The sequence below is a fragment of the Hesperophylax consimilis genome, chromosome 3 (genome assembly GCF_061612785.1).
Source record: "Hesperophylax consimilis isolate HC1 chromosome 3, BYU_Hcon_1.0, whole genome shotgun sequence".
In the NCBI taxonomy this organism is placed as follows: domain Eukaryota; kingdom Metazoa; phylum Arthropoda; class Insecta; order Trichoptera; family Limnephilidae; genus Hesperophylax; species Hesperophylax consimilis.
In genome coordinates, this window is record NC_142838.1 from 641246 (window position 1) to 661759 (window position 20514).

At 36.0% G+C, this 20514-nt stretch overlaps 1 protein-coding gene across 2 annotated transcripts; it reads right to left on the bottom strand.

Moving 5' to 3' along the window:
* Positions 1 to 7973: 7973 nt before the first annotated feature.
* On the bottom strand, positions 7974 to 20442 carry Nt5c (5' nucleotidase C). Of its 2 annotated transcripts, none has more exons than XM_089647075.1 (8): positions 20060 to 20442; positions 19774 to 19949; positions 19471 to 19698; positions 18287 to 18406; positions 14394 to 14551; positions 13315 to 13642; positions 12003 to 12154; positions 7974 to 10091 (listed from the first exon to the last, which is right to left on the bottom strand). In XM_089647075.1, exons 1-8 carry the CDS (start codon positions 20220 to 20222, stop codon positions 9887 to 9889), a joined length of 1530 nt encoding a protein of 509 aa, XP_089503201.1. In that variant the 5' UTR covers positions 20223 to 20442; the 3' UTR covers positions 7974 to 9886. The 2 variants fall into 2 exon arrangements, with proteins under 2 accessions (XP_089503201.1, XP_089503192.1); XM_089647066.1 differs by having other exon boundaries at positions 18287 to 18421.
* Between the last annotated feature and the right edge of the window lie 72 nt (positions 20443 to 20514).

Consider the following 20514-nt stretch of genomic DNA (forward strand, 5'->3'; position numbering starts at 1 on the left):
ATGACCTCGACTAATGTCGAGATTAGGTACCTATTCTTTAAACAATACAAATCTTCATTCTCAATATCCGGAAAATTATTGAACTTGAATGATACTTACTCGTATATCTAGCAAAGTTGGGACACTAGGGGGCAATATGACAACCTTAAATGAAAAGACACGAGGTTTCCAATATAGATAGGTACTTACCACGATTAGGTAGTGTCCTCTTCATCCATACTTACATTTTATCTGTGGCAATATGATTTAACGATGAGCCAAAAAGTTTCAAATAAAGCTAGAAGGATGCTGTTTGTTTTCATGGGTAGCAAGGGGACGGTGCGCAATATGATAATCAAGTTTTTTTTATATATTAACTCCACACAGGAGGCCCTGAAGAAAATAATTTCCCTCAGGGCCTGTGTCATCTTTGGGGATGCTGTGTGGAGGGTCTTTTTGTGGAGAGGAAGGAGTGAACATGGGTCTTGAAGAGTCCCATGTTGTAGGAGGGAGGAAACACAGAGGCCGGCAGTTCGTTCCACAGCCGAGCTGTTGAACTTAAGAACGAATCGTAGAAGCGACCCGTTCTCATGTGACAAATGTCAACCGTCTACAAATGTTGGGCGCGCGTTTGGCGTGTATCCCGACTATGCATCGGTGCCGAAGGGGTCAATGACGCTAGTTCCTCAGAGCATCTTCCATTGTAAAACCGATAGAACAAGGACAGCATACCTACCTGACGCCTGTGCTCTAAAGATTGCAGTCCGTTTGTTAAGATTGGGGAATCTATCAAACGGACCGCCCGTTTTTGCACAGAGTCAAGGGTTTTTTTCAGGTATTTAGGGGCTCCGGACCAGAGATGGCTGCCAAATTCGACAGTTGGGTCAGCAGTTGTGTACTATCTGCAGTATCTGCGGGCCCTGTACAGTACGCCTAGCTTCTGAGAGGTAGTAGTGAATAATAAGTCACGAGATTTCTTATCTACCTTGTTTACCATTCATTATATCTGCGCCGTGTTAACCTTAATAGGCTGACAATTGAATAACTTTTTCTCCAACAGCCTTATTTCTACCATTGTCCAAATAAAAGCAAGAGGGACAGTTCCCACGAGACCTTCTTTGTTTATAGTTGCACTAGTTATAGTAGGTGTTGGTGGTTGCGATCACGCCTTATTGTATAGCCTAATTTATAAATCTTCATACTTTATTTGTTATTCATTTAGCTTTATTCACAGACTTTCGAATGTCGTCAAATTTCACTTCTCTTCCATTGCAAGACTTTAATGCGATTCTCACTTTTATGTTATAAAGGGCTAAATAATCTAGCTGATTATTAGATAATATATCTATACTATTTGATGATCAATTCGAACGAATACTTTCTCACCTGTCTTAGTGATGTGGTAGCGCTTAGCCTAGTTTAAATGGGCCGTCATTTTTTGGATAAGTGCCGGCACTAAGCTATGTAGTATTTTCATTTTATATTATTTATGTCAGCTTATTCAAAATTAAACGCAGTAATTAACACAAAACAATGGCCGCAACTTGTTTGAGCCACATTAACTCACATAGGTAAGTACGTACGACTTAATATTACTCGTACTTCCGCGGTAGGTGGACAATTAATTCTTCACGTATTACACTTGTAGCTAGGCAGATGAAGCAGGTTGGTATATTCATGCACGTTTGTCATAAAATAGGAAAATTCATTTTTTCATATCGAGATTTCCCTTGGAGTAAGGTAATGAGTTAGTGGGTGCTACCGAAGTACAGAGTAAGCAAAGCCGCGGCTTCTGGAACACCATTTGAAGACACCGAGTAGGCAAAGCCGCGGCTTCTGGGACACCATTTGAAGACACCGATTAGGCAAAGCCGCAGCTTCTGGGACACCATTTGAAGACACCGAGTAGGCAAAGCCGCGGCTTCTGGGACACCATTTGAAGACACCGAGTAGGCAAAGCCGCGGCTTCTGGGACACCATTTGAAGACACCGAGTAGGCAAAGCCGCGGCTTCTGGTACACCATTTGAAGACACGCACCCACAAAATAGTGTCATGTTTAACATAATATTTACGCCTTTGGGAATATTTAAGCTTGGGGTCATATTTTACCTCTTATTAAAAAATGGGCGACTGTAAAATTTATAAAAATACACTGGTGAACTGTGACGCGCGAATACTTGCTTGCAAGGGGACGATATCGTAAGGCGAAATAACATTAATAACGAGAGTTTACTCGACGCTCACGTATTACTAAAATCTCAAATGTTTCTACGGATGTAAGTTATTTATATTTTACACGACCTCGTCACTTGTCGTCAATTGCCCATATTATTTTAGAGATTTGATAGGGCAAATTCCACCGCAGGTCTGTCCAATACACCAAGGCCGCACATCGCATATTTTGGTGCACGGCTGCTTCACTATTATTACTGCTTCGCTATTTTCGTTCTACGGCGCGGCGGGGGATTTTGTTGCCCTTCAGATATCGCGCTCAGAGGTGTGTCCCTGTTGTTTCGGCTTCAAGAGCATTATCCATAAATAAACCACTCTCTAGATCGATATCTTCGGGCTTTTTGTATGGCGCCATTTTGTCACCCCCTTAACCACAGATAAAACGGTCGTTTGGTCCAGACAGGTAAATATATCGTGGACCATAAATAAATCTCAAGGCCATTTAAAAAAGTGTAACCATAAACAATATAACTACACCCAGAGAACATCGTTCATTCAATAGCCCACAAAAATTATATTTTAAAAATAAAAATATTGGAATGCAGGAAAAGGAAAATAAAAAAAAACCCACAGCTATGCACACATAAAAATACTTTTTATTTTCAAAAAGACAATGGACAGTAATACAAAACATGGTCAGTACAACCGATGTATTGAGCATTGATTTATCATTGAAGTAGAAGATAAAACTAATATATCTAAACAAAACATGAAACAGAACAAGACACAGAAAAATAAAAAGTAACGGTCTCAACTAGGAATCGAACCCAGTCTTACTGCAACAACTTAATAGGATTTAATTTGACCTTGCACAAAAATACAAGAATATATACACAAAATACATATTCAACAAATTTAAGTGTTCATTATTATTGCCACAGCACTAGAAGTTATTCAAATTCTCCTGCAAGGGTTTCATATAATTTCCACAGCTCTGTCGTCAGCAAACATCATGGAAAATGCTGGTTAAATCTGAATACTTACATGATGCAATTCTGGAAAGGTTTAAATGACCTTGTATGATGTAATCGTGGCTTTTTTTAGCAGTTTTAGCATCCTAATACGTGGTATTGTATCGCGTCGGAATACGGATAGGTCTGAAAAGGAAAATTAATTAAATTATTAGCCAATGAAGTACATTCAGAAATCAGGAACATTGTATCAAAGAACGAGAGGTTAGTACCTGCATTTTACAACGCGTTCGGGTCCTTCTTTCAATTGGTGGAGATAGACCGGATAACACACTTTAACACAACACGGCATTAATTTATCACCTTGAAGAATTCTAGCACGTAACATTATTTTTAGATGGGTGAAAGAAAATTCAAAATATTTACGTAAAAACATCAACTGACTTTTCAACTTACGAAATGGCGTCTTGGAAATTACCGTTAATTTTTATCGGAGCATAAAGCATGCTTAGCTTCTCTTTCTGTTACACAAGTCGCTATGGTAGAGAGCGAGAGATCAAACTACAATTTTTGCTCTAAGCCAATGAGATCTGAGCTTTCAGCCACAACAGCTTTGTCTATAAGAATTTGGGTATTGAATAACTCCTCCCATCAGGGTTACAAGGTCATGCGGGAGTTATACGCCCCTGGCATTATCCTTTATTATGATACCTACCTACAGTTTAAAATAAACTCGTGCAACTGACATGTGTTAGCAATTTTAATTCAAATCCATCCAATAGTGTAGGTCCGCCGGAACCTCCATACTAACAGGTTCAGACGTTTCAATATTATTTGATCAACTCGACACTTGAAAGCATATTGACAAGTGTGAACTTCTTTTAACAGTTGATCAAGTTTTTTATTAGAAATCCTGACGAAAAAAAAATAAAAAACCCGCCATACTAGACTATTTTTTGTAATATCGCCATGTAAATCAGAGATGGTTAGGAGTAACAGCAGGGCCTAGAAAGGGGTTAATAGTGTCACAGTAACTGCGCCGCAATCACGGATATGACGCCAACAGCCGACACGCGGCAGAAACGCACTAACGATAGCGCAACAACTGTTTTTCCCCATTCGATAACTAACACCAACCCAACTCGCGCTGAGCAATGAGCACTTTCACTTGCGTAAAGGCTAACCCACGCGTAATCCTTGCCGTGTTTTATTGCTCGCCGTATCCTGTTATCACATTGACAATACTCTACTGAAGGTGGGCCATTCCGTTGTTTCGTTTAAATCGCATTTCGTAATCGCGTTTTCTAATTAAGTCGTAAAAAAATTACTTTCGGGCCCTTACATTGCTAACACGCTGGCTTAACCTTATGAGATACATCATAATAATGTACTACGGAATTGTATATCTTAAAAAAGCCTCACCACCTCAAAACATCTCACCATCCCAAACTATTTATAAGTCCCCAAGCAACGCCGGGTAGTCAGCTAGAACCCAATAATGTGCAAAATGCTCCCCTGACCATAACCAGTCGAAAACAGGACAAAACGGCAAGTAAACGACATAGTTAGAGACATACCAACGAATAAAGTCAAAGATGTTAATAATATATGTTGTTCAGTGAATCACTGTCTCGACAATTAAATGTATAATATAAGGCTTTGAAAAAACAGAGAAAAGACAGTTTAAGATTGAAATACTGAAAGACAATAAACAAGCTAAAGAAATAAAAAGTCCTCACCAAAGTTCTTTTTAATTTTAGAAAGAAAATAGCAGGAAACAAGAAAAACAAAATAAAAGAAAAGCCTAGATTTTTGGTTAAAAAATATGTTTTACAGATAACTTCAAAAACCTCCACGACAAGTTCTATAAAGAACAGAAAACACCAGCTACTTGACTTTTATGTAAATATAGATCTCACTGGATTGTTTTCGAGAATTCCATGCGATCCCCAAAAATGGATGTTCCTGATTCCACTGAACCAAAACTGCAGTCTGCCTAATTCCCGCACAAACAAACTAACAAAGAGAATAAGGAGGCGCCTTGAAATTGGACATAGATGACTGGATAGTGGTTCAATACAAAATTATTAACAAAATCATCGGAAAACACAAGTACAAAGTTTTTTTTTAGAAAAAAGCTAAGGTAAATAAATAAAATATTAGCTACGAAGATTTTAGTCTGGAATCACAAATTGTTCAGCGCTTGCAAGATCCAGACGAGATTAGAAGAGGACAATTAACTTTCATAAATTTGCCTAACTTTATTTTTAAATAGTTTTTGAGTGACGACGCTCATTGGAATGGCAACTAGTGATCTCATTAAAGTTCCTTACACATATTCCTATTTTGGTATAAGAATATGTATGTAGTACCTATTAGTTCTGTTGTGTTTGTCGAGTACCCCTGATGTTGTCTACATTCTAATTGAGTTCTGATCTTTTCTTCATTGCAAAACTATATTTGAAAAGTTGTTTTTCTTGCGTACATTACTTAAAAATCTAAATAAAGCATTTAGCTCATCCAAACAATTTCTCCTAATTGGGGATAGATTTAGTTGTATTGTGTTGTTTCAGCTGCATTTTCTTACTTTTATATTTTGTCAATTCTTTTTTAAACATTTCATACAAATTTTACAAAAACATCAATCAACAGAACTGATTACATGTATATCTCATCTCGACCATTAACATCTCAATAAAGCAATTAATTTTTCACTGCAATAGGTTTTCCTTCAATTATTTCCTTCCTTTTTCCTTGATAACCTGCTCACCACGTCATGTCAAACAATACTTTGCGGCTACGATTTCAATTCTGTTTTATATTTAATTAGTCTTCAATTTTTTAAGAATCTTGAACATTCTCACTAGCATCCATGATTATTTCATAACCATACTGGCAATCTTCATTGCCATCCAAATGTACAAATTATCATCCAGCAGTTTTTTCATTACCATCGACACATTCGTTACCTTCCATCAATTTTCTTCATATCTGAAGGTTGTACGAAGGTGCCCTTTTCATGTTACTATAGCTGATAGATACGGGTACACATTTCTATAAAAATATATCGTACAAAAACAAAAAAAATAAAAATCCACCATAACACGCAAATTTGAACGCAACGGCGGAATGACCCAGGTACACGTTGTTATACTTTTCACTGATTTTGCAAGGAATATGGACTCTCTATATACCTCAATGCATGGGGGCAGTTTTACTATTTTGTGACACGCGTCAAAAGAACATTTGAGCAGTTTAGTCTCTGTTGATTGGCGCGTTCTGATGGGCAGAAGTCCTCGCTCTCGGAGCATTAAAAAATGCATTGGATCTCCCACCCACGAGTATACTTGTTAGGCACATTTAAGTTCCTCTTCCAATGTAGTTGGATTAAGTAAAGTTCCTTTTCCAATGTAGTTGGATTAAGTAAAGTTCCTTTTCCAATATAGTTGGACTAAGTAAAGTTCCTCTTCCAAAATAGTTGGATTAAATAAAGTTACTCTTCCAATATAGTTGGATTAAGTAAAGTTTCTCTTCCAATATAGTTGGATTAAGTAAAGTTCTTTTTCCAATGTAGTTGGACTAAGTAAAGTTCCTCTTCCAAAATAGTCAGATTAAGTAAAGTTCCTCTTCCAAAATAGTCAGATTAAGTAAAGTTCCTCTTCCAATATAGTAGGATTAAGTAAAGTTCCTCTTCCAATATAGTAGGATTAAGTAAAGTTCCTCTTCCAATATAGTTGGATTAAGTAAAGTTCCTTTTCCAATGTAGTTGGATTAAAAGTAGTGTCTCCCAATATAGTTGGATTAAGTACAGTTGCAGAGCTAACTTAAAAAAATGTTTTTCGGCAGGGATCTAAGGTGTTGACATCAAGCATTCCTATTAAGAACAAGGATGGATGCAGGAATGGATAGTACATATATTTGCGTAACGCGCCTAAACCTATTTTTATACAAATGTATCATATTAATTTTTGAAAGACATGAGCCGTCAAAATGTTAATATTTGCGGCAGGCTGAAAAGTTTGTGACATCACAGTACTTACGCTGCGGTACTGCAGCTGCAACACTGCCATTCCAATTATGAATTGTACTGAATGGTGTATTGTGCGACATTACGAGACACCATTTGCATTAATTTTATCCACATTCACTATGAAAGCTCTTAATGTTATTTTTTTCAGATATCAAAAAACTAATTTGATTGCCGTTATTAATTCTTTGAATATAACATATTTTTATCAGAATAAATAAAATATTAGGAAACTCGTTCACACTATCCCGTAATTTTCCACGAGTCTGCACTAATTCTTAGTAATACTAAATCCAACACAAATGCTTGCCCAAAATTCTTACTATTAAAAAAGGCACTGTAATATAAAAACAAAATACCAAAGCGTGTACACATCACGTGACTCCACAAGCATCTTGCCATGGATTCAATTCTCCGCAAGACAATTAATAAGTGTTTTATTTTAACTTCTTATCCATATGGTGGAGAGCTGAGGTCTTGGTGAGATGCTGAGGTAATTCCGTCAGTTGACGGCATCGGAAGTCACTTGATTCAGCATAAACGTGCAGCTTGCAAAACTGGTGGAGTGGACATCCATCTACAATATATTCTGTAGATTGTACGAGTCCTCATTTACACAATTCAGAATCCTTAAGGCCGCATTTCAATAGTTGGCTCCACAACAAGGCGCTTGTTTTTCAAGTCAGACGTGTGCTAGTGAGTTAATCGTGATTCTTCAAGAGTGTTGGGACTGAAGTAGATTTACGCCTTCAGTCCAAAGTTTTATTTGGATTTTTATAATCGGAGTGTGGAGTAGGAATGAAATAATGTCTTTGTTGCATATAATTAAACTACGTATTTTATTTTTCTAAAGAGATCATTCTCAGTACATATCATTGTAGGCGATGTTCACATAACAGGGTACAACAAATCTACCAGAGAAAATACTGATCTTCTACCTTTAACTTAAACAATATTTAAGATCTAAACTAATTTTCTTACACTAACTTTGGTATCAGTCATATGAGATTTTAAATTAATAAAGTTTAAAAATAATTAGTGAAAGTGACAGATTCAGGTACATATCGTCGGTGTTTTGTAAAAGATCAAATAAGCCAATTTTACAAAATGCATTATTTGTGAAAACATTAACCTGCACAGATGACGCAACATACCTACCTACATTTGTTCATGTGTAAGTGACAAGCTAAGACTCATCCGTGAAAATGTACATATTTTATGAAAAAATAATGAGAAAATGTTAAAAAGGGCTTCTCTAAAATTATTAATTAATGATTTCTGTAAAACACTGACGATATTTGGAGAACCTTTATAAATTACTTAGCTCACATGTCATCTAAACTCACACCAAAACTGCATTGTAATGAAGTATAATATAAAAATGAAGTATAAAAGTAATACAATATGTCTTTTACAAAATATTTGAGTATTAATTATTAACTTCCAAATTTAAAATGTCATTATTAAACTAATGGACATTCAAACAAGGTTGACGGAGGACTTCAGCATTCTTTTTCCACATTCAATAAAATAACTCGAGTAAAGGTTTCAAAAACATTGCAATAACCGTCATTAAAAGAATCTGTCTTAATTTAGTCTCTAGGAGAGTGTAATATAACATTAACTAGGATAATGTCTATGTAACATCCAGTATTAAATAAAGGGGCAATAATGGCAAGCAACATTCATTTTACATTAGGTAATTAATTCAGAATTTCTTATAACTACTGAACATGGCTTCATACATAGAATAAAGAAGAAAACTAGAAGCGCCTTCCATACAAATTTGAATATAAACTAATGTGTCACTGACTTTGTACATTTTGGTTCTAGACAATTTGACATGCAGTCTTCACTCCCATTTGAATTTCGTAACGACAGTGAAACACAGTTGTGTATGGAAATATAGGCCCATATTGGGTTTATATTTGGGTCACGAAACACGCCTACAAAAGGCACTTCTTGTCTTATTCCTTACTCTATGACTTCATATTACAAACCTTTTAAAAACATTTGTTTTCAAGTATAACATAATATTTTAATTACTTACAATAATACAACATATGAAAATACTTTCAAGGGATATTGTCTTAAATGATTGCACAACTATCACATCCTTAAGGCAACATGATCTGATAGCACAATAAGGACCTCCATAAAAATCCATCCCAAAACTAAACCTCCCCGATAGGGGAAACGCGAGTAAATAACCTTCAATAATTATTATAATATTATGTAGTCAACTTTGACTGCTTCTTAAATCTCATCAACCAAATTAAATTTTCACAAAATACCTTCATTATTATCTACTATCATTCTAAAAGCTACTGATTTTGAATCCAGTCTCTAGAGATCAACATGCATATGAATAACTGAGCTGGTTTAAACAATTAACGCTTCAATAAAAAGTAACAATATGTTTAAAAAATTAAAAATCCATGTAAAATGCAAATTTGCTCCATACTTAGATATCAATAAATATCACTGTTAGGTTAGCAGTTAACACGGTCATGCATTACATTACATATAACACTGAAATAAACAAGTGCATTCTGGCACGGTATCGGCACATGTACATGGTAATGCACTAAAGACAAATTAGAAATATAAATAATAGGTGGAAGTGATTTAACGCATGATAAATATACCAATGAATTTCCTTAATCTGCACACGGCAATTTGAAGTTATCACGTTGAGACTAGTGGTTGGACGTAGTATACTGTTGGTTGGAGTATTCACATGAAGTAGGAGCAGTACTCGTGGGGCATGACGCCACGCCGCGGGTAGAAGGTGTGCGTGAGTGAGTACTTGTTGAGGTTGGTGATGCGCGACGTGTAAATGTCAGCAAACCTGAACAGGCGGCGCGAGAAGTATGTGGGGTTGTGGTACGTACGGAACACGCTGCCAAACTGCGGGTTGAACACCGACTTTATCTCGTTCCTGAAAATATTTCCTTTATAATATTTCCAAATCATATATGGAGACAATGTTAGTAATTGACTAATATAACTATCCTCTGAAACCAAAAAGAATCTGAATGATAACTTGGTGAAGTCATAACCATAAGTCCATCTTCAAAGAATAATGTAATTTATTTAAGGTAACGAGCATTTATAATACAAGCCAAGGTTTGAACACCTATACTATACTTAACGCCGTCTAGCTTGCTGTAGCTGACCATTTAATTAGCCACACATTAATTATTGTTGTTTTAGGACACTTCGATTAGTCCTCTGTATATTCTAGCAACTGTCACATGTACTTCTGTTTATTTTGTTCTTCCATGATCCTTGTTTGAATAATTTTACAAAAGTGGAGTCTTCTTGCAAGCTAACCATGACACCTTAACTTCAAACCAAAAAATGGAAATTTCATGAAAGAATGATAGCGGTGTTTGTTTTTAATATTGTTTTATAGAGGGGATGGTTTACCTATAATGAGCACTTATATAATGAGGCCATAGACGCATTGTGCTATCTCCCATTTTAGGTCATTCCTTTTAACAGTAACCTGGTCCCTGTGATATAGTTCACAAGGGTTATCATTGGATATGTGGCTGATAAGTCTTCTGGTTCAATGTGTCTTCCAAGGTATTTGAGCATAGGTGAATTTGAGTCTCTTCATCCTCTTCACAATTCCTGCATCTATTAGTGTTTTTTATTCCCAACAACTGCATGTGTTTCCTGAGATGGCAGTATCTTACCAGTTAGTAGTCCTACCAGTTCCCTCAGTGATTTTCTGTCCATTTATTGAGTAGTTGCCAGGTTCGTCTAGGGTCTGGTCCGTTTATAAGTACTTTGGGTTGCCTCATTCCGGGTGCCTTCTGCCATTCCTTCCATTGCTGGGATTTGATCTACCTTTCAATATGTATTTTTGAGTGGGAAGCTGTCATCTTATATTAACTCCACACAGGAGGCCCTGAAGAAAATAATTTCCCTCAGGGCCTATGTCATCTTTTGGGATGCTGTGTGGAGGGTCTTTTTGTGGAGAGGAAGGAGTGAACATGGGTCTTGAAGAGTCCCATGTTGTAGGAGGGAGGAAACACAGAGGCCGGCAGTTCGTAGCTTCCGGCAGCTTATCCCGCAAGTGGTGCTTTCGCCTCTTTCCTTGCTAGTCCCTCAGCCCCTTGTTGCCCTCAATTCCTTTGTATCAAGTTCTTCAAGAATAATCCTGCATTCCTCACCAGTGATAGCCCTGTTTCTTCACTCCATTATTACACTGTTGCCAGTGTTGACTGTATAAGGCCTCTGGTGATGTCTGCATCCTAACACCTTATTATGGTTGCAATATCATCCGCATACCCTTGTGCATATAGCCTCGTGTTGTTGAGCTTCAAGATTAGGTTGTCCACCACTCGGCTCCACAGCAAGAGTGACAAAACCCGTCCCTTTGAACAGCCTCGTTTCACTAATACTCCGATGTTCACCTTGCCCCTTGTCACCATATATCCGGCCTGAGAGCATGTTTATCAGCCACCTTCTGGTGGTTTTGTTGAGTCATGTCTTTCTGCCGCTTCATTGATGGATTTGAATGCTGGTGCAGTTGAATGCTCCCTCTGTATCCAGGAAGAGTCCTACCATAAGTTCCCCGGTCCTGAGCAGTGCCGCGTCGACCGACTTACCTGGTTGGTAGGAAAATTTTAACTCGTGCAGGGGCTTTTCTCTCAGTGCCCTGTCCTCTATGAAGCTGTTTGTTTTTAAGAAATACCTATTTTAAGCATATTTTGAATGTATGCACAATAATCAGCCCTTTTCAATATTTGGACGCTCGCTTTTCAGGGTGGCGGATTAGTGAGAGAGAACTGTACATCAGATAGGTTAGTCGCACTATTCATAAAACCTGTCCACATACCTCAAGACATCCCTCTCGTTCATCCACTTCTGCAGCATCATCTTGGCCTCGTCACCCCCAAAGTCCTGATGGTCCTCAATCAGCTGCGTTAGCATCTGCAGCCAGTTGGCGTTCTCCTTAAACTCTGTGTTGTTCAACGTCTTGATCTCATGCTGAATATTATCAACAAAACAGAAGAATGTTTAGGTAAGGACAGCTATACTAGTAGTTCTACGAACAGTAGACCTCGGGTCCAAAAAAAATTTGTTTCTAATTTTCTGTTATACACGATGTCCGGAAACTCGTAGTACAAGCGGGAAACTGGAGAATCTACACCACATGGGGAACCCAAAAAAACATAAAGTTTTTTGATTTGAGCATTTTCAAAAAAAAAAAAAAAAAAACCAAAAAAAAATATTTTTCGGCTATTTTAGGGTTAAAGTTTTTTCTGGTGTTTAGGGTTGAATAACAGATGTTTTAACCCTGCAGAGCAGAAATATTTTATGATTACACCGGGTTAAATGAAGGGTGATTTCAAAATAATGCTTCAAATCCGAGTTTCTTCATTTGTTTTACTTTCAAATAGTTTTAATTAGTTGGGTACTTTGATCTTCAGTAATAATTTATAAGAATTTGATTAAAAAAAAAAAATCAACTTCAAACTCGATTTACTCGATAACGAAAGCTCAAATAAAAAAAAAATATACTACAAAATCGACTCCAAATGTGATGTAGATTCACCAGTTTCCCGCTTGTACTACGAGTTTCCGGACACCCTGTATAAATCAAAACCAAAATTTCCTCTGAAATCGTAAGATTTATAAATAGGTACTTAAATACCTAACTACTTAATGATAAAGCATACAATTTACATTTAAAAAAATTATTTCATAAAAGGAATTATCCATTTTGTCCAAATAAACTTTGTAAGGAAGCCCGCAGACAAGAGACTTTAGTTGCGGTGGCAGTTGCTTTGCAACAGTTTAGGAAGACTTGTTTTGAATGTGTATGAATTTTGGAAAAGTTCCCATATGTCGCCAAAACTAAAGTCTCACAACTGCGGACGGCCTAACAGGTTCCTATTTAAATGACAATTCTTTTTTAAAACATTCTTCAGATATATAGGTACCACATAATATTTCAAAAAAAATCCAAATAAGAAAATTCAAATAAACATGACGATTTTACATTTGAAAAAAGTGTCTTTGCAGAACCATTAAAATGGCCACAATCTCGAAATGGAAACAAACCAATTTACAGACAGACGAAATGCTAAACGGTCAAGTTAAAACCGGATTAGAGTTGAAGGAATGGTTGGTTGGATGGAACCTACCCCCAGCTCGTTAATGATAGCTCCAGTCCTCCAGCCGTGCTGCAGAGTGACATCGGCCAGGTCGCTGTAAGGGTGGTCCCCGAAGTATAGCACGTGCTCCCCGCTCCATCCCGTCAGGTCCTGCAGCTGCCGCACCGTGCCCTCGTAATAGATAACTCCCTTCTCCAGCTTGGACACCTTATCCCATACGTGTGTGCCCGAGGTTTGGTCGAAAACGCGGATGGGCCGGGAGGTCTCAGTGAAGAAGCGAGGTTTGCGGGCCGACACGATGACCACATCGAAGAAGTCGCGCCAGTCGGGGCCCACGATGAGGCCCATGCCTGCGTTGCTGTTATTTACCAAACAGAATATTACTTTCATGATACTTTCTTTTATTTTTTACTACTTTCTTTAGATGAAGTTTATTTATTATGTTCAGGCGTTGATATAAATTAAGCACTACACTTACACATGTGCAGTACAGTTTGCATAAAGAAGTTGATTTATTTTCATAAAACCAATGCAGATAACAATAACAGCACAGATTTGTAAACTAGAAAGTGCAGAGAACATGTGGTCACCGCTCAGGTAAAAGTCACCAATTCACATGCACAAGTTTTGAGTTATCTAAATATAAATGTTAGAGGAATAATCTTATTTGAGTGCTTTTAACTGCTTTCTATTATTATACAGGTAGAACTTTGGTGGCTTTTGCCTGAAGGGCGACGACATGGTAGTCATTATTAATAATTGGTGGGATGCACCATGAAAATACGAGAAGGTATATAAAATTGCAACTGCTGATGCAAGATTTCAACATACAAAACCTTACACAAATTAATATCTATAGGCCAGCCACTAGCCCACGCCTAATTTAAGAGAATAACCTCTGAAAAATATTACAATGAGGAATATGTAAAAATTTTATATTAAACTGGTACTGTACAGTCCAGTAAAACAAAATATTTTAAATGGCTCCATGAATTTGGTTAGACATAGTGAAATACTTGTATTTTCTTCAGAGGGCAGGCAGTTAGACAGGCGATGTGAAGCTGTGTAAGTCACTTTACAGCAGTAGTAAGATGGATAAATGAACTCACACAAAGTGATAAGGACTGTTGGTGACAAGGAACAGCTTCTTATCCCCGCTGACGAGCTTGTGGAAGTATTTCCTGATATCCGGGTTCTCGTAAATGTACTCCCGGACATTCTCTGAGACTATACTGTGCATCACGGGGTGACAACTTTTAACCGAGTTCTACAAAGCAAATACATTAATTAGTGGTACATTAGTAGTAAGTTAATTCATTTCTAATTGTCAGTCACCTAGTTAGTGTAAGTGTAAATATGTGCAATTCAGAAAACGCTAAAGACACAAGGAAACTAAAACTAATCATTTAAAAGATACATTTTTTGCTAGTTTTGATACAATATTAGATTCAAATTTTGGAGAGAAGAAAGAATTCAACTATATTTAAATTTTAATGAACTCAATTATTTTAGAACTTATTGTGAAATTAATTAGGAGCACATCAACGGAATGCTGCCTGCTCATTAAATAGTAATAATTCAAAGAGATAGTGCCACAGCTCATAAAGTGACATCCCTGCAGAAAAGTGTCATTCATATGCGGGGTAATTCAGGAAAAAGACCAACAGCCAATTGAATCCCAAAAATGGGATCTGGACATCTACCATTCTCCAGTCCCTGGACACCCGTGTGATTTCTTCCTGTCATTAAAATTATAAATATCACGTCACAATGGGAAAAATGTAATGAACAATTACCCCTTGATATACGATCGGAAGAAAACTACGAAAAATATTTAAAAAAAATTAAATTAAAATACTCTTGTACCACCTCATAACTTTACTTATTGTTTAGAAATATGTTTTGGCCTTTTCAATTCTGTGAATCATTTATTAATTAACCTATATTTTTATTCTTTTATTGTTATTTTTTTGTTAAATTACTAATATTTTTTGTTTAATTTAAACAAATGTAAAAATATTTTGTTGTCCTCTCCTAAACACAAGCGGTTGCTTTATTAGGAGAGTGATTGAAATATGGGTGTTTATATTGTTATAAAATTGTAACCTTGTTTATATTTATCAATAAAAATTAAAAAAAAAAAAAAAAAAAAATGTAAATAAACCATGTTTTTTAAAGAAAATTGTTGGACCAAATAAAGTGAATAAAAAAGAAAATTTTTTGTTTTTTCCAGTAAGTGTACCATACTGCTGTTTAACTGAGCAACAAATAAGAATTGATAGGGAGCTAAAACGGTGCACAAGGAGAACTCACTCGATTGCCAGCCATAAATTATGTTCAATTAAATACAATAAAACGTTTACGATGAGACGACTGTAAAGGTTGGCTAATAATGATTGCCACATTCGTGTCCCCCATACGGACCCAGAGAACGGCCTAACACAATAATAGCCATAAAGGCATACATGATTTAGACACAACTAGAAACACCGCTACCAGAAGCAATAAAGGGAAACTGAGCGATGCAACTGTTTAAACTATTTTTATACTTTAAATAATAAAACGGTCTCGGAGATTTATTTCTCGTCAAATGATGACATCAATGAAATGCACATACAGCTGTTTGACATTACAATTGTGCAGTTGGCGACCAAAGCACCTTGCACATGTAAAAAGCTACTAGCCAGAATCAGGTCATCTGCGCTGACTAAAATTACTATCACTTAAAATCAATTTTAATGCGATACCTGATCTTGTTGACTTTTAAAGATTTTAGAAATATCAGGTCAAAGATATGACACAGCTCCTCTTTTCTTTGTTAATATTAGTAATAAGCCTTATTTTGGTCAATTGAGAAACAGAACTAAATTGATTAAAGCCCTTTAGCGCACCACCATTCAATATGGATCACTTTGGTTCTGAAGAGCCAATCTGACATAATATTGTCCAGCAACTGATCCGCCAGTTATCTCCTATAGCAGGGGTGCTTAACTTGTTGGGATAGACATTTTACATTAAAAGAATATTCCGAATAGGTTACTCGATGACGAATGGGTTACTCGATGACGCAAGACAGTAAAGATAAAGTAACAATCAACATTAACTGCAATGATTTAATAAAAAAATCTAAATTATTTGTTCCACTGTTTATTGGTACACCCAACCGTGTTTCAACCTGTTATGTTCATCTTCAGACTGGTACATTATTTTAACTCTCGACAGGCCAAGATGCCAAACAAAACGTCTGTAACCAAGTGGGTCTTCCGATGACCCCATGCATTTTTCTGTCCTATGGGCTTCTAAACTATAGAAATCCCAATTATTCAGTGAATTATTAATGGTAACTTATGTATTTATAAGTATTTAAGCTAATATAAGGAGGATAGTAATTTTGGGTACTACCTACTCCCCCACTTAGCTGCGGGATAGTTAACTAGTTTACAAATCTGAAGATGACGTGATCGTTAGAGGTGAAGCATATATACTAGAACAGATGGAATGGATATCTCAAAGATTCTTTCGTATGTAGTATTTGTTCTCAAGTATTGCACGTCTCACACGTTTTGCGAGTCCCGTATATGCAAAACTCGCCAGACGTGCAAGATGACAGAAAATATAAGAGACCTACAGATAAAAGATGGATTGTTCAAATGATTGTTTGAAATGACTGCAAATAATTGCATTTGGAATGTTCTTTTGTCTCAAAAGAATATTATACAAAAAAGGAATATTAATTGTGGAAGAAGTCGAGCATGCCTGACTATCAAGGCAAGCAAGGAGTGTTTGTTGAGACAGAGTTTGGTAGATTGGCAGTCTATCCTCTCTGCTTACCCCTGCAGCGAGCAGCATGAAGGTTAATTAGTTACTTATATTATCTCAGAAAAAACAAACCTTACCCCTCGACGTCTTGACTAGCATGCCAGAGGTCACGGGTTCGAGTCACGGCGTGCGCAAGTAAATTTTATTTGATTAATTTGTGTTATTTCACAATTTACTCATTTAAAATAATAGTATATTTGCAGCACATTCCAGAGTGGAAGATACTCTCAGTATCGCCCTGGTGTAATATTACCATTCAGAATTTTTTTTTTTTTTTTTTTTTTTTTTTATTTTTTTTTTTTTTATTATTTAATAAATGTTTACAAGTTACATGTTTAGACATTTTTTTTTAACTACCATACTAGGCTAATGCCCGTGTTGTGGTAGTTATACATGAAATAATAATAACAATGACATAAAAGAACTAAAAAATACTTATAGTAACATAAGTATGTAAGTATAAATCATAATGAAGTAATAATAATAAAAATAACTTAGAAGAACTAAAAAATACTATTTTATTGAAACATAAGAAAGAATTAGAGAAGAAAAAAAAGAAAAACAAATTTGATGATAAATAAAACTAAAAACAAGTATATTAAAATTAATAGTAAACTGAAAAATAAAGAAAAAGTATATGTATATTAAAAAGATACAAATAAAAATTAAAAATATCAAACATTAAGATTAAAATTTAAACATAATTAATGTAGATTGTTTAATGCATATAATTGTTTGTGTGCAAGTTTATATAACTTAGGTATTATCTATAAGACAACATGTTTATGTTCAACACTTAATTTAAATTGAAAGGTTGCTTGAAATGGCTTAGGCCGTGTTTGGTGACCAGATCTGAATAGCCGGGTACTTCTTCACCTTCCTCTTCCCCATCTGATTCCCCTCCTTATTACATTCAGCCTCACAACATAACCCGATTGGGGAAGCTATAGTCTCACTGGCTCCAGACAGTTAGGAGTAGTCGGGAAGTGTGCAGTTTCACATAAAAAAATGCTTGTGAAACTAATCACAGATAATAAATAAAGACATAATTTTATGAAAAAAGCATTAAGAGAAGTAGTTTTCAAAATAAAATAGAAGACCTGGAAAATGTGACCAGTTGTTGTTGGCCATCCCTGTTGAGTAATCTATTTATGGATAGTTGGTAAAGTAATAAAGTGGTCACCTTGACGTCTCTGAACAGGATCTCAGGATGGTAGTCAATGTGGTTGCGGATGAAGAGTTCAGCCACGTTGCACAGCAGACTGACCTCGGGCACGGAGAACAGGTCGGCCAGGTGTATCATCTTTGAGTGTGTGTCCTACAACTCATCACAATCAATATTCACAATAGCAGGCGCATTGCCACGCAGACAAGCGCAACTACACTTATAGTTCAGCTTTAAATATGAATTCCCATCTCGAAAACCCCTTAAATTGTCTATTACTTGTTCTGAATTTAGTATGTAATATTTTAAAGACTGCAGTTATCCTTTTCAGAATAGACATTATAGACTGGGTAGACCTACCTATGTATATTTAAAAAAAAAAAAACAATTAATTCAATATTAATGAAATTCTGGGAAATTTATAAAAACAAGATTCATTACTTCTAAGCAGATTCTAGACAGAAAGGGAACATCTACTTAATTTTTAACATATAAACGCAAACTCAACCACTAGCATAATAATTACTGGAATTACAAATAATAATAAATATTAATTTCTAGCACCGAACCGTGAAAAATCAAAATCTGAATCGACAAATCAACTCCAATTTTGAAAATGACAAACAAAATAATATTCCGTTAAAAATATTATTTTATAGGTTGGTACTTTATCGTTTGTCTGAATTCTTAACTAATCAGTTCCAATTTTGAAAATGATACATTGAAAGCAAATTAAAGTTAATTGAACCAGATTTCAGACAGAACTAACGCACAGCACAGACAACTGAAATTAGTATGTTTGATAACATAAACTAATATAATTATTATCTACTTTGCTCTACGTATTCTACATGTACAATAATATGTTCAATACTATATTAGACACATTACGTGAAATAATGTAAAACATCTATTTGTGCTGTTTTAATTAATTTACTGTACAAATATTATCTACGGTCAGTGACGCATTTCTACAGTCACTCCACAAAGATTACAATATACTATTATAAGTTCATGAATACTATCACATACAAATCTCTGTTTACTAATTACAGGGATTACATTGTACTTGTTCTATTTCTATTTCTCCATTTTATTAAGTAGACCCTCAATTCATATTCAACATCAAACTACATAAATATTTACCCAAGAAGTATGAAAGTTAAAGCATGCAAATATAAAGGTCAACAACTTTAAATTACCTTTTCATTCTTGGAGTGGCCTTCGACGTACGCAATGGGGATAATCCTGTTCTTGTAGAGACCCAGCACCTCATCAGTAGAGAGAGGTGTCAGGCCTCTGTAAACTGAACCAAACTGAATTTGCAAGAAGGAATCCAACTTCAATAGGACCCCTTTCTCTATATCATAATGAAGTCCACGAACTGCAAAACCCGGCGTATATTCTAACTTGAGTATGTCGGGTGGATACTGTAATCAAATAAACGTGTTAATATTGTACATTAAAATAAAATCATTTCATTATAGGTTATATTGTGCCAATACCTTGTATTTCTGAACGAGGGTATCTCTGCCGAGATTGTACAGCAAATAGTCGAGAGATTCCTTGTAATGGGCCAGCGTGTAGTCATAATCAAAGCCGTAAACTTGCACTTCCTCCAAATCCAGTTCATTGCACGCAAATACTCCCTGGTGGTTGACATCTTGCGGCAGCTTTTTCGCTGAAAATACGCAAACAACAGATCTCAGTCAAGTCACGATGCAATATTTATTATTTTGTCCTTATGTAAGTTGACAAATAAGAATGTTACATTCAAAAATAGACTCTTACATCTGCATTTCACTTTAGTTCTCTTGTAAGCTTCGTTTAAAATATCTTTCGTTGAGCACAGTCGATTCGGGATGCGAATGGCTTCATTCTTTTTCGGGAAGAATTTGACTAGTGGAGCTGCGGACTCCAGTAGATTTAAACCGAATAATCCCGCCCGATGCATTTTCGACCGATGCACTTGACGTACTCGGCTTTCGGCGCAATACAAATTCACAATATTCACTTAACCTACTACGTACACCTAGCACGGGACAGCTGAGCAGAGTTTGCGCGGGCACTTTAATTGCGCGTTTGCCCGCCAGGTGTCACTCATCGCTAGCGGGAAAACCAAACTACAGTAACATTAGTTAGTACCTACACTACCTACATCGTAAATCATTATTTCAATCGAATAAAGAAAATACTCATCAACAAACTGCAATAATTAAAACACCTTTTTTGTTTCGGTTTTAGAT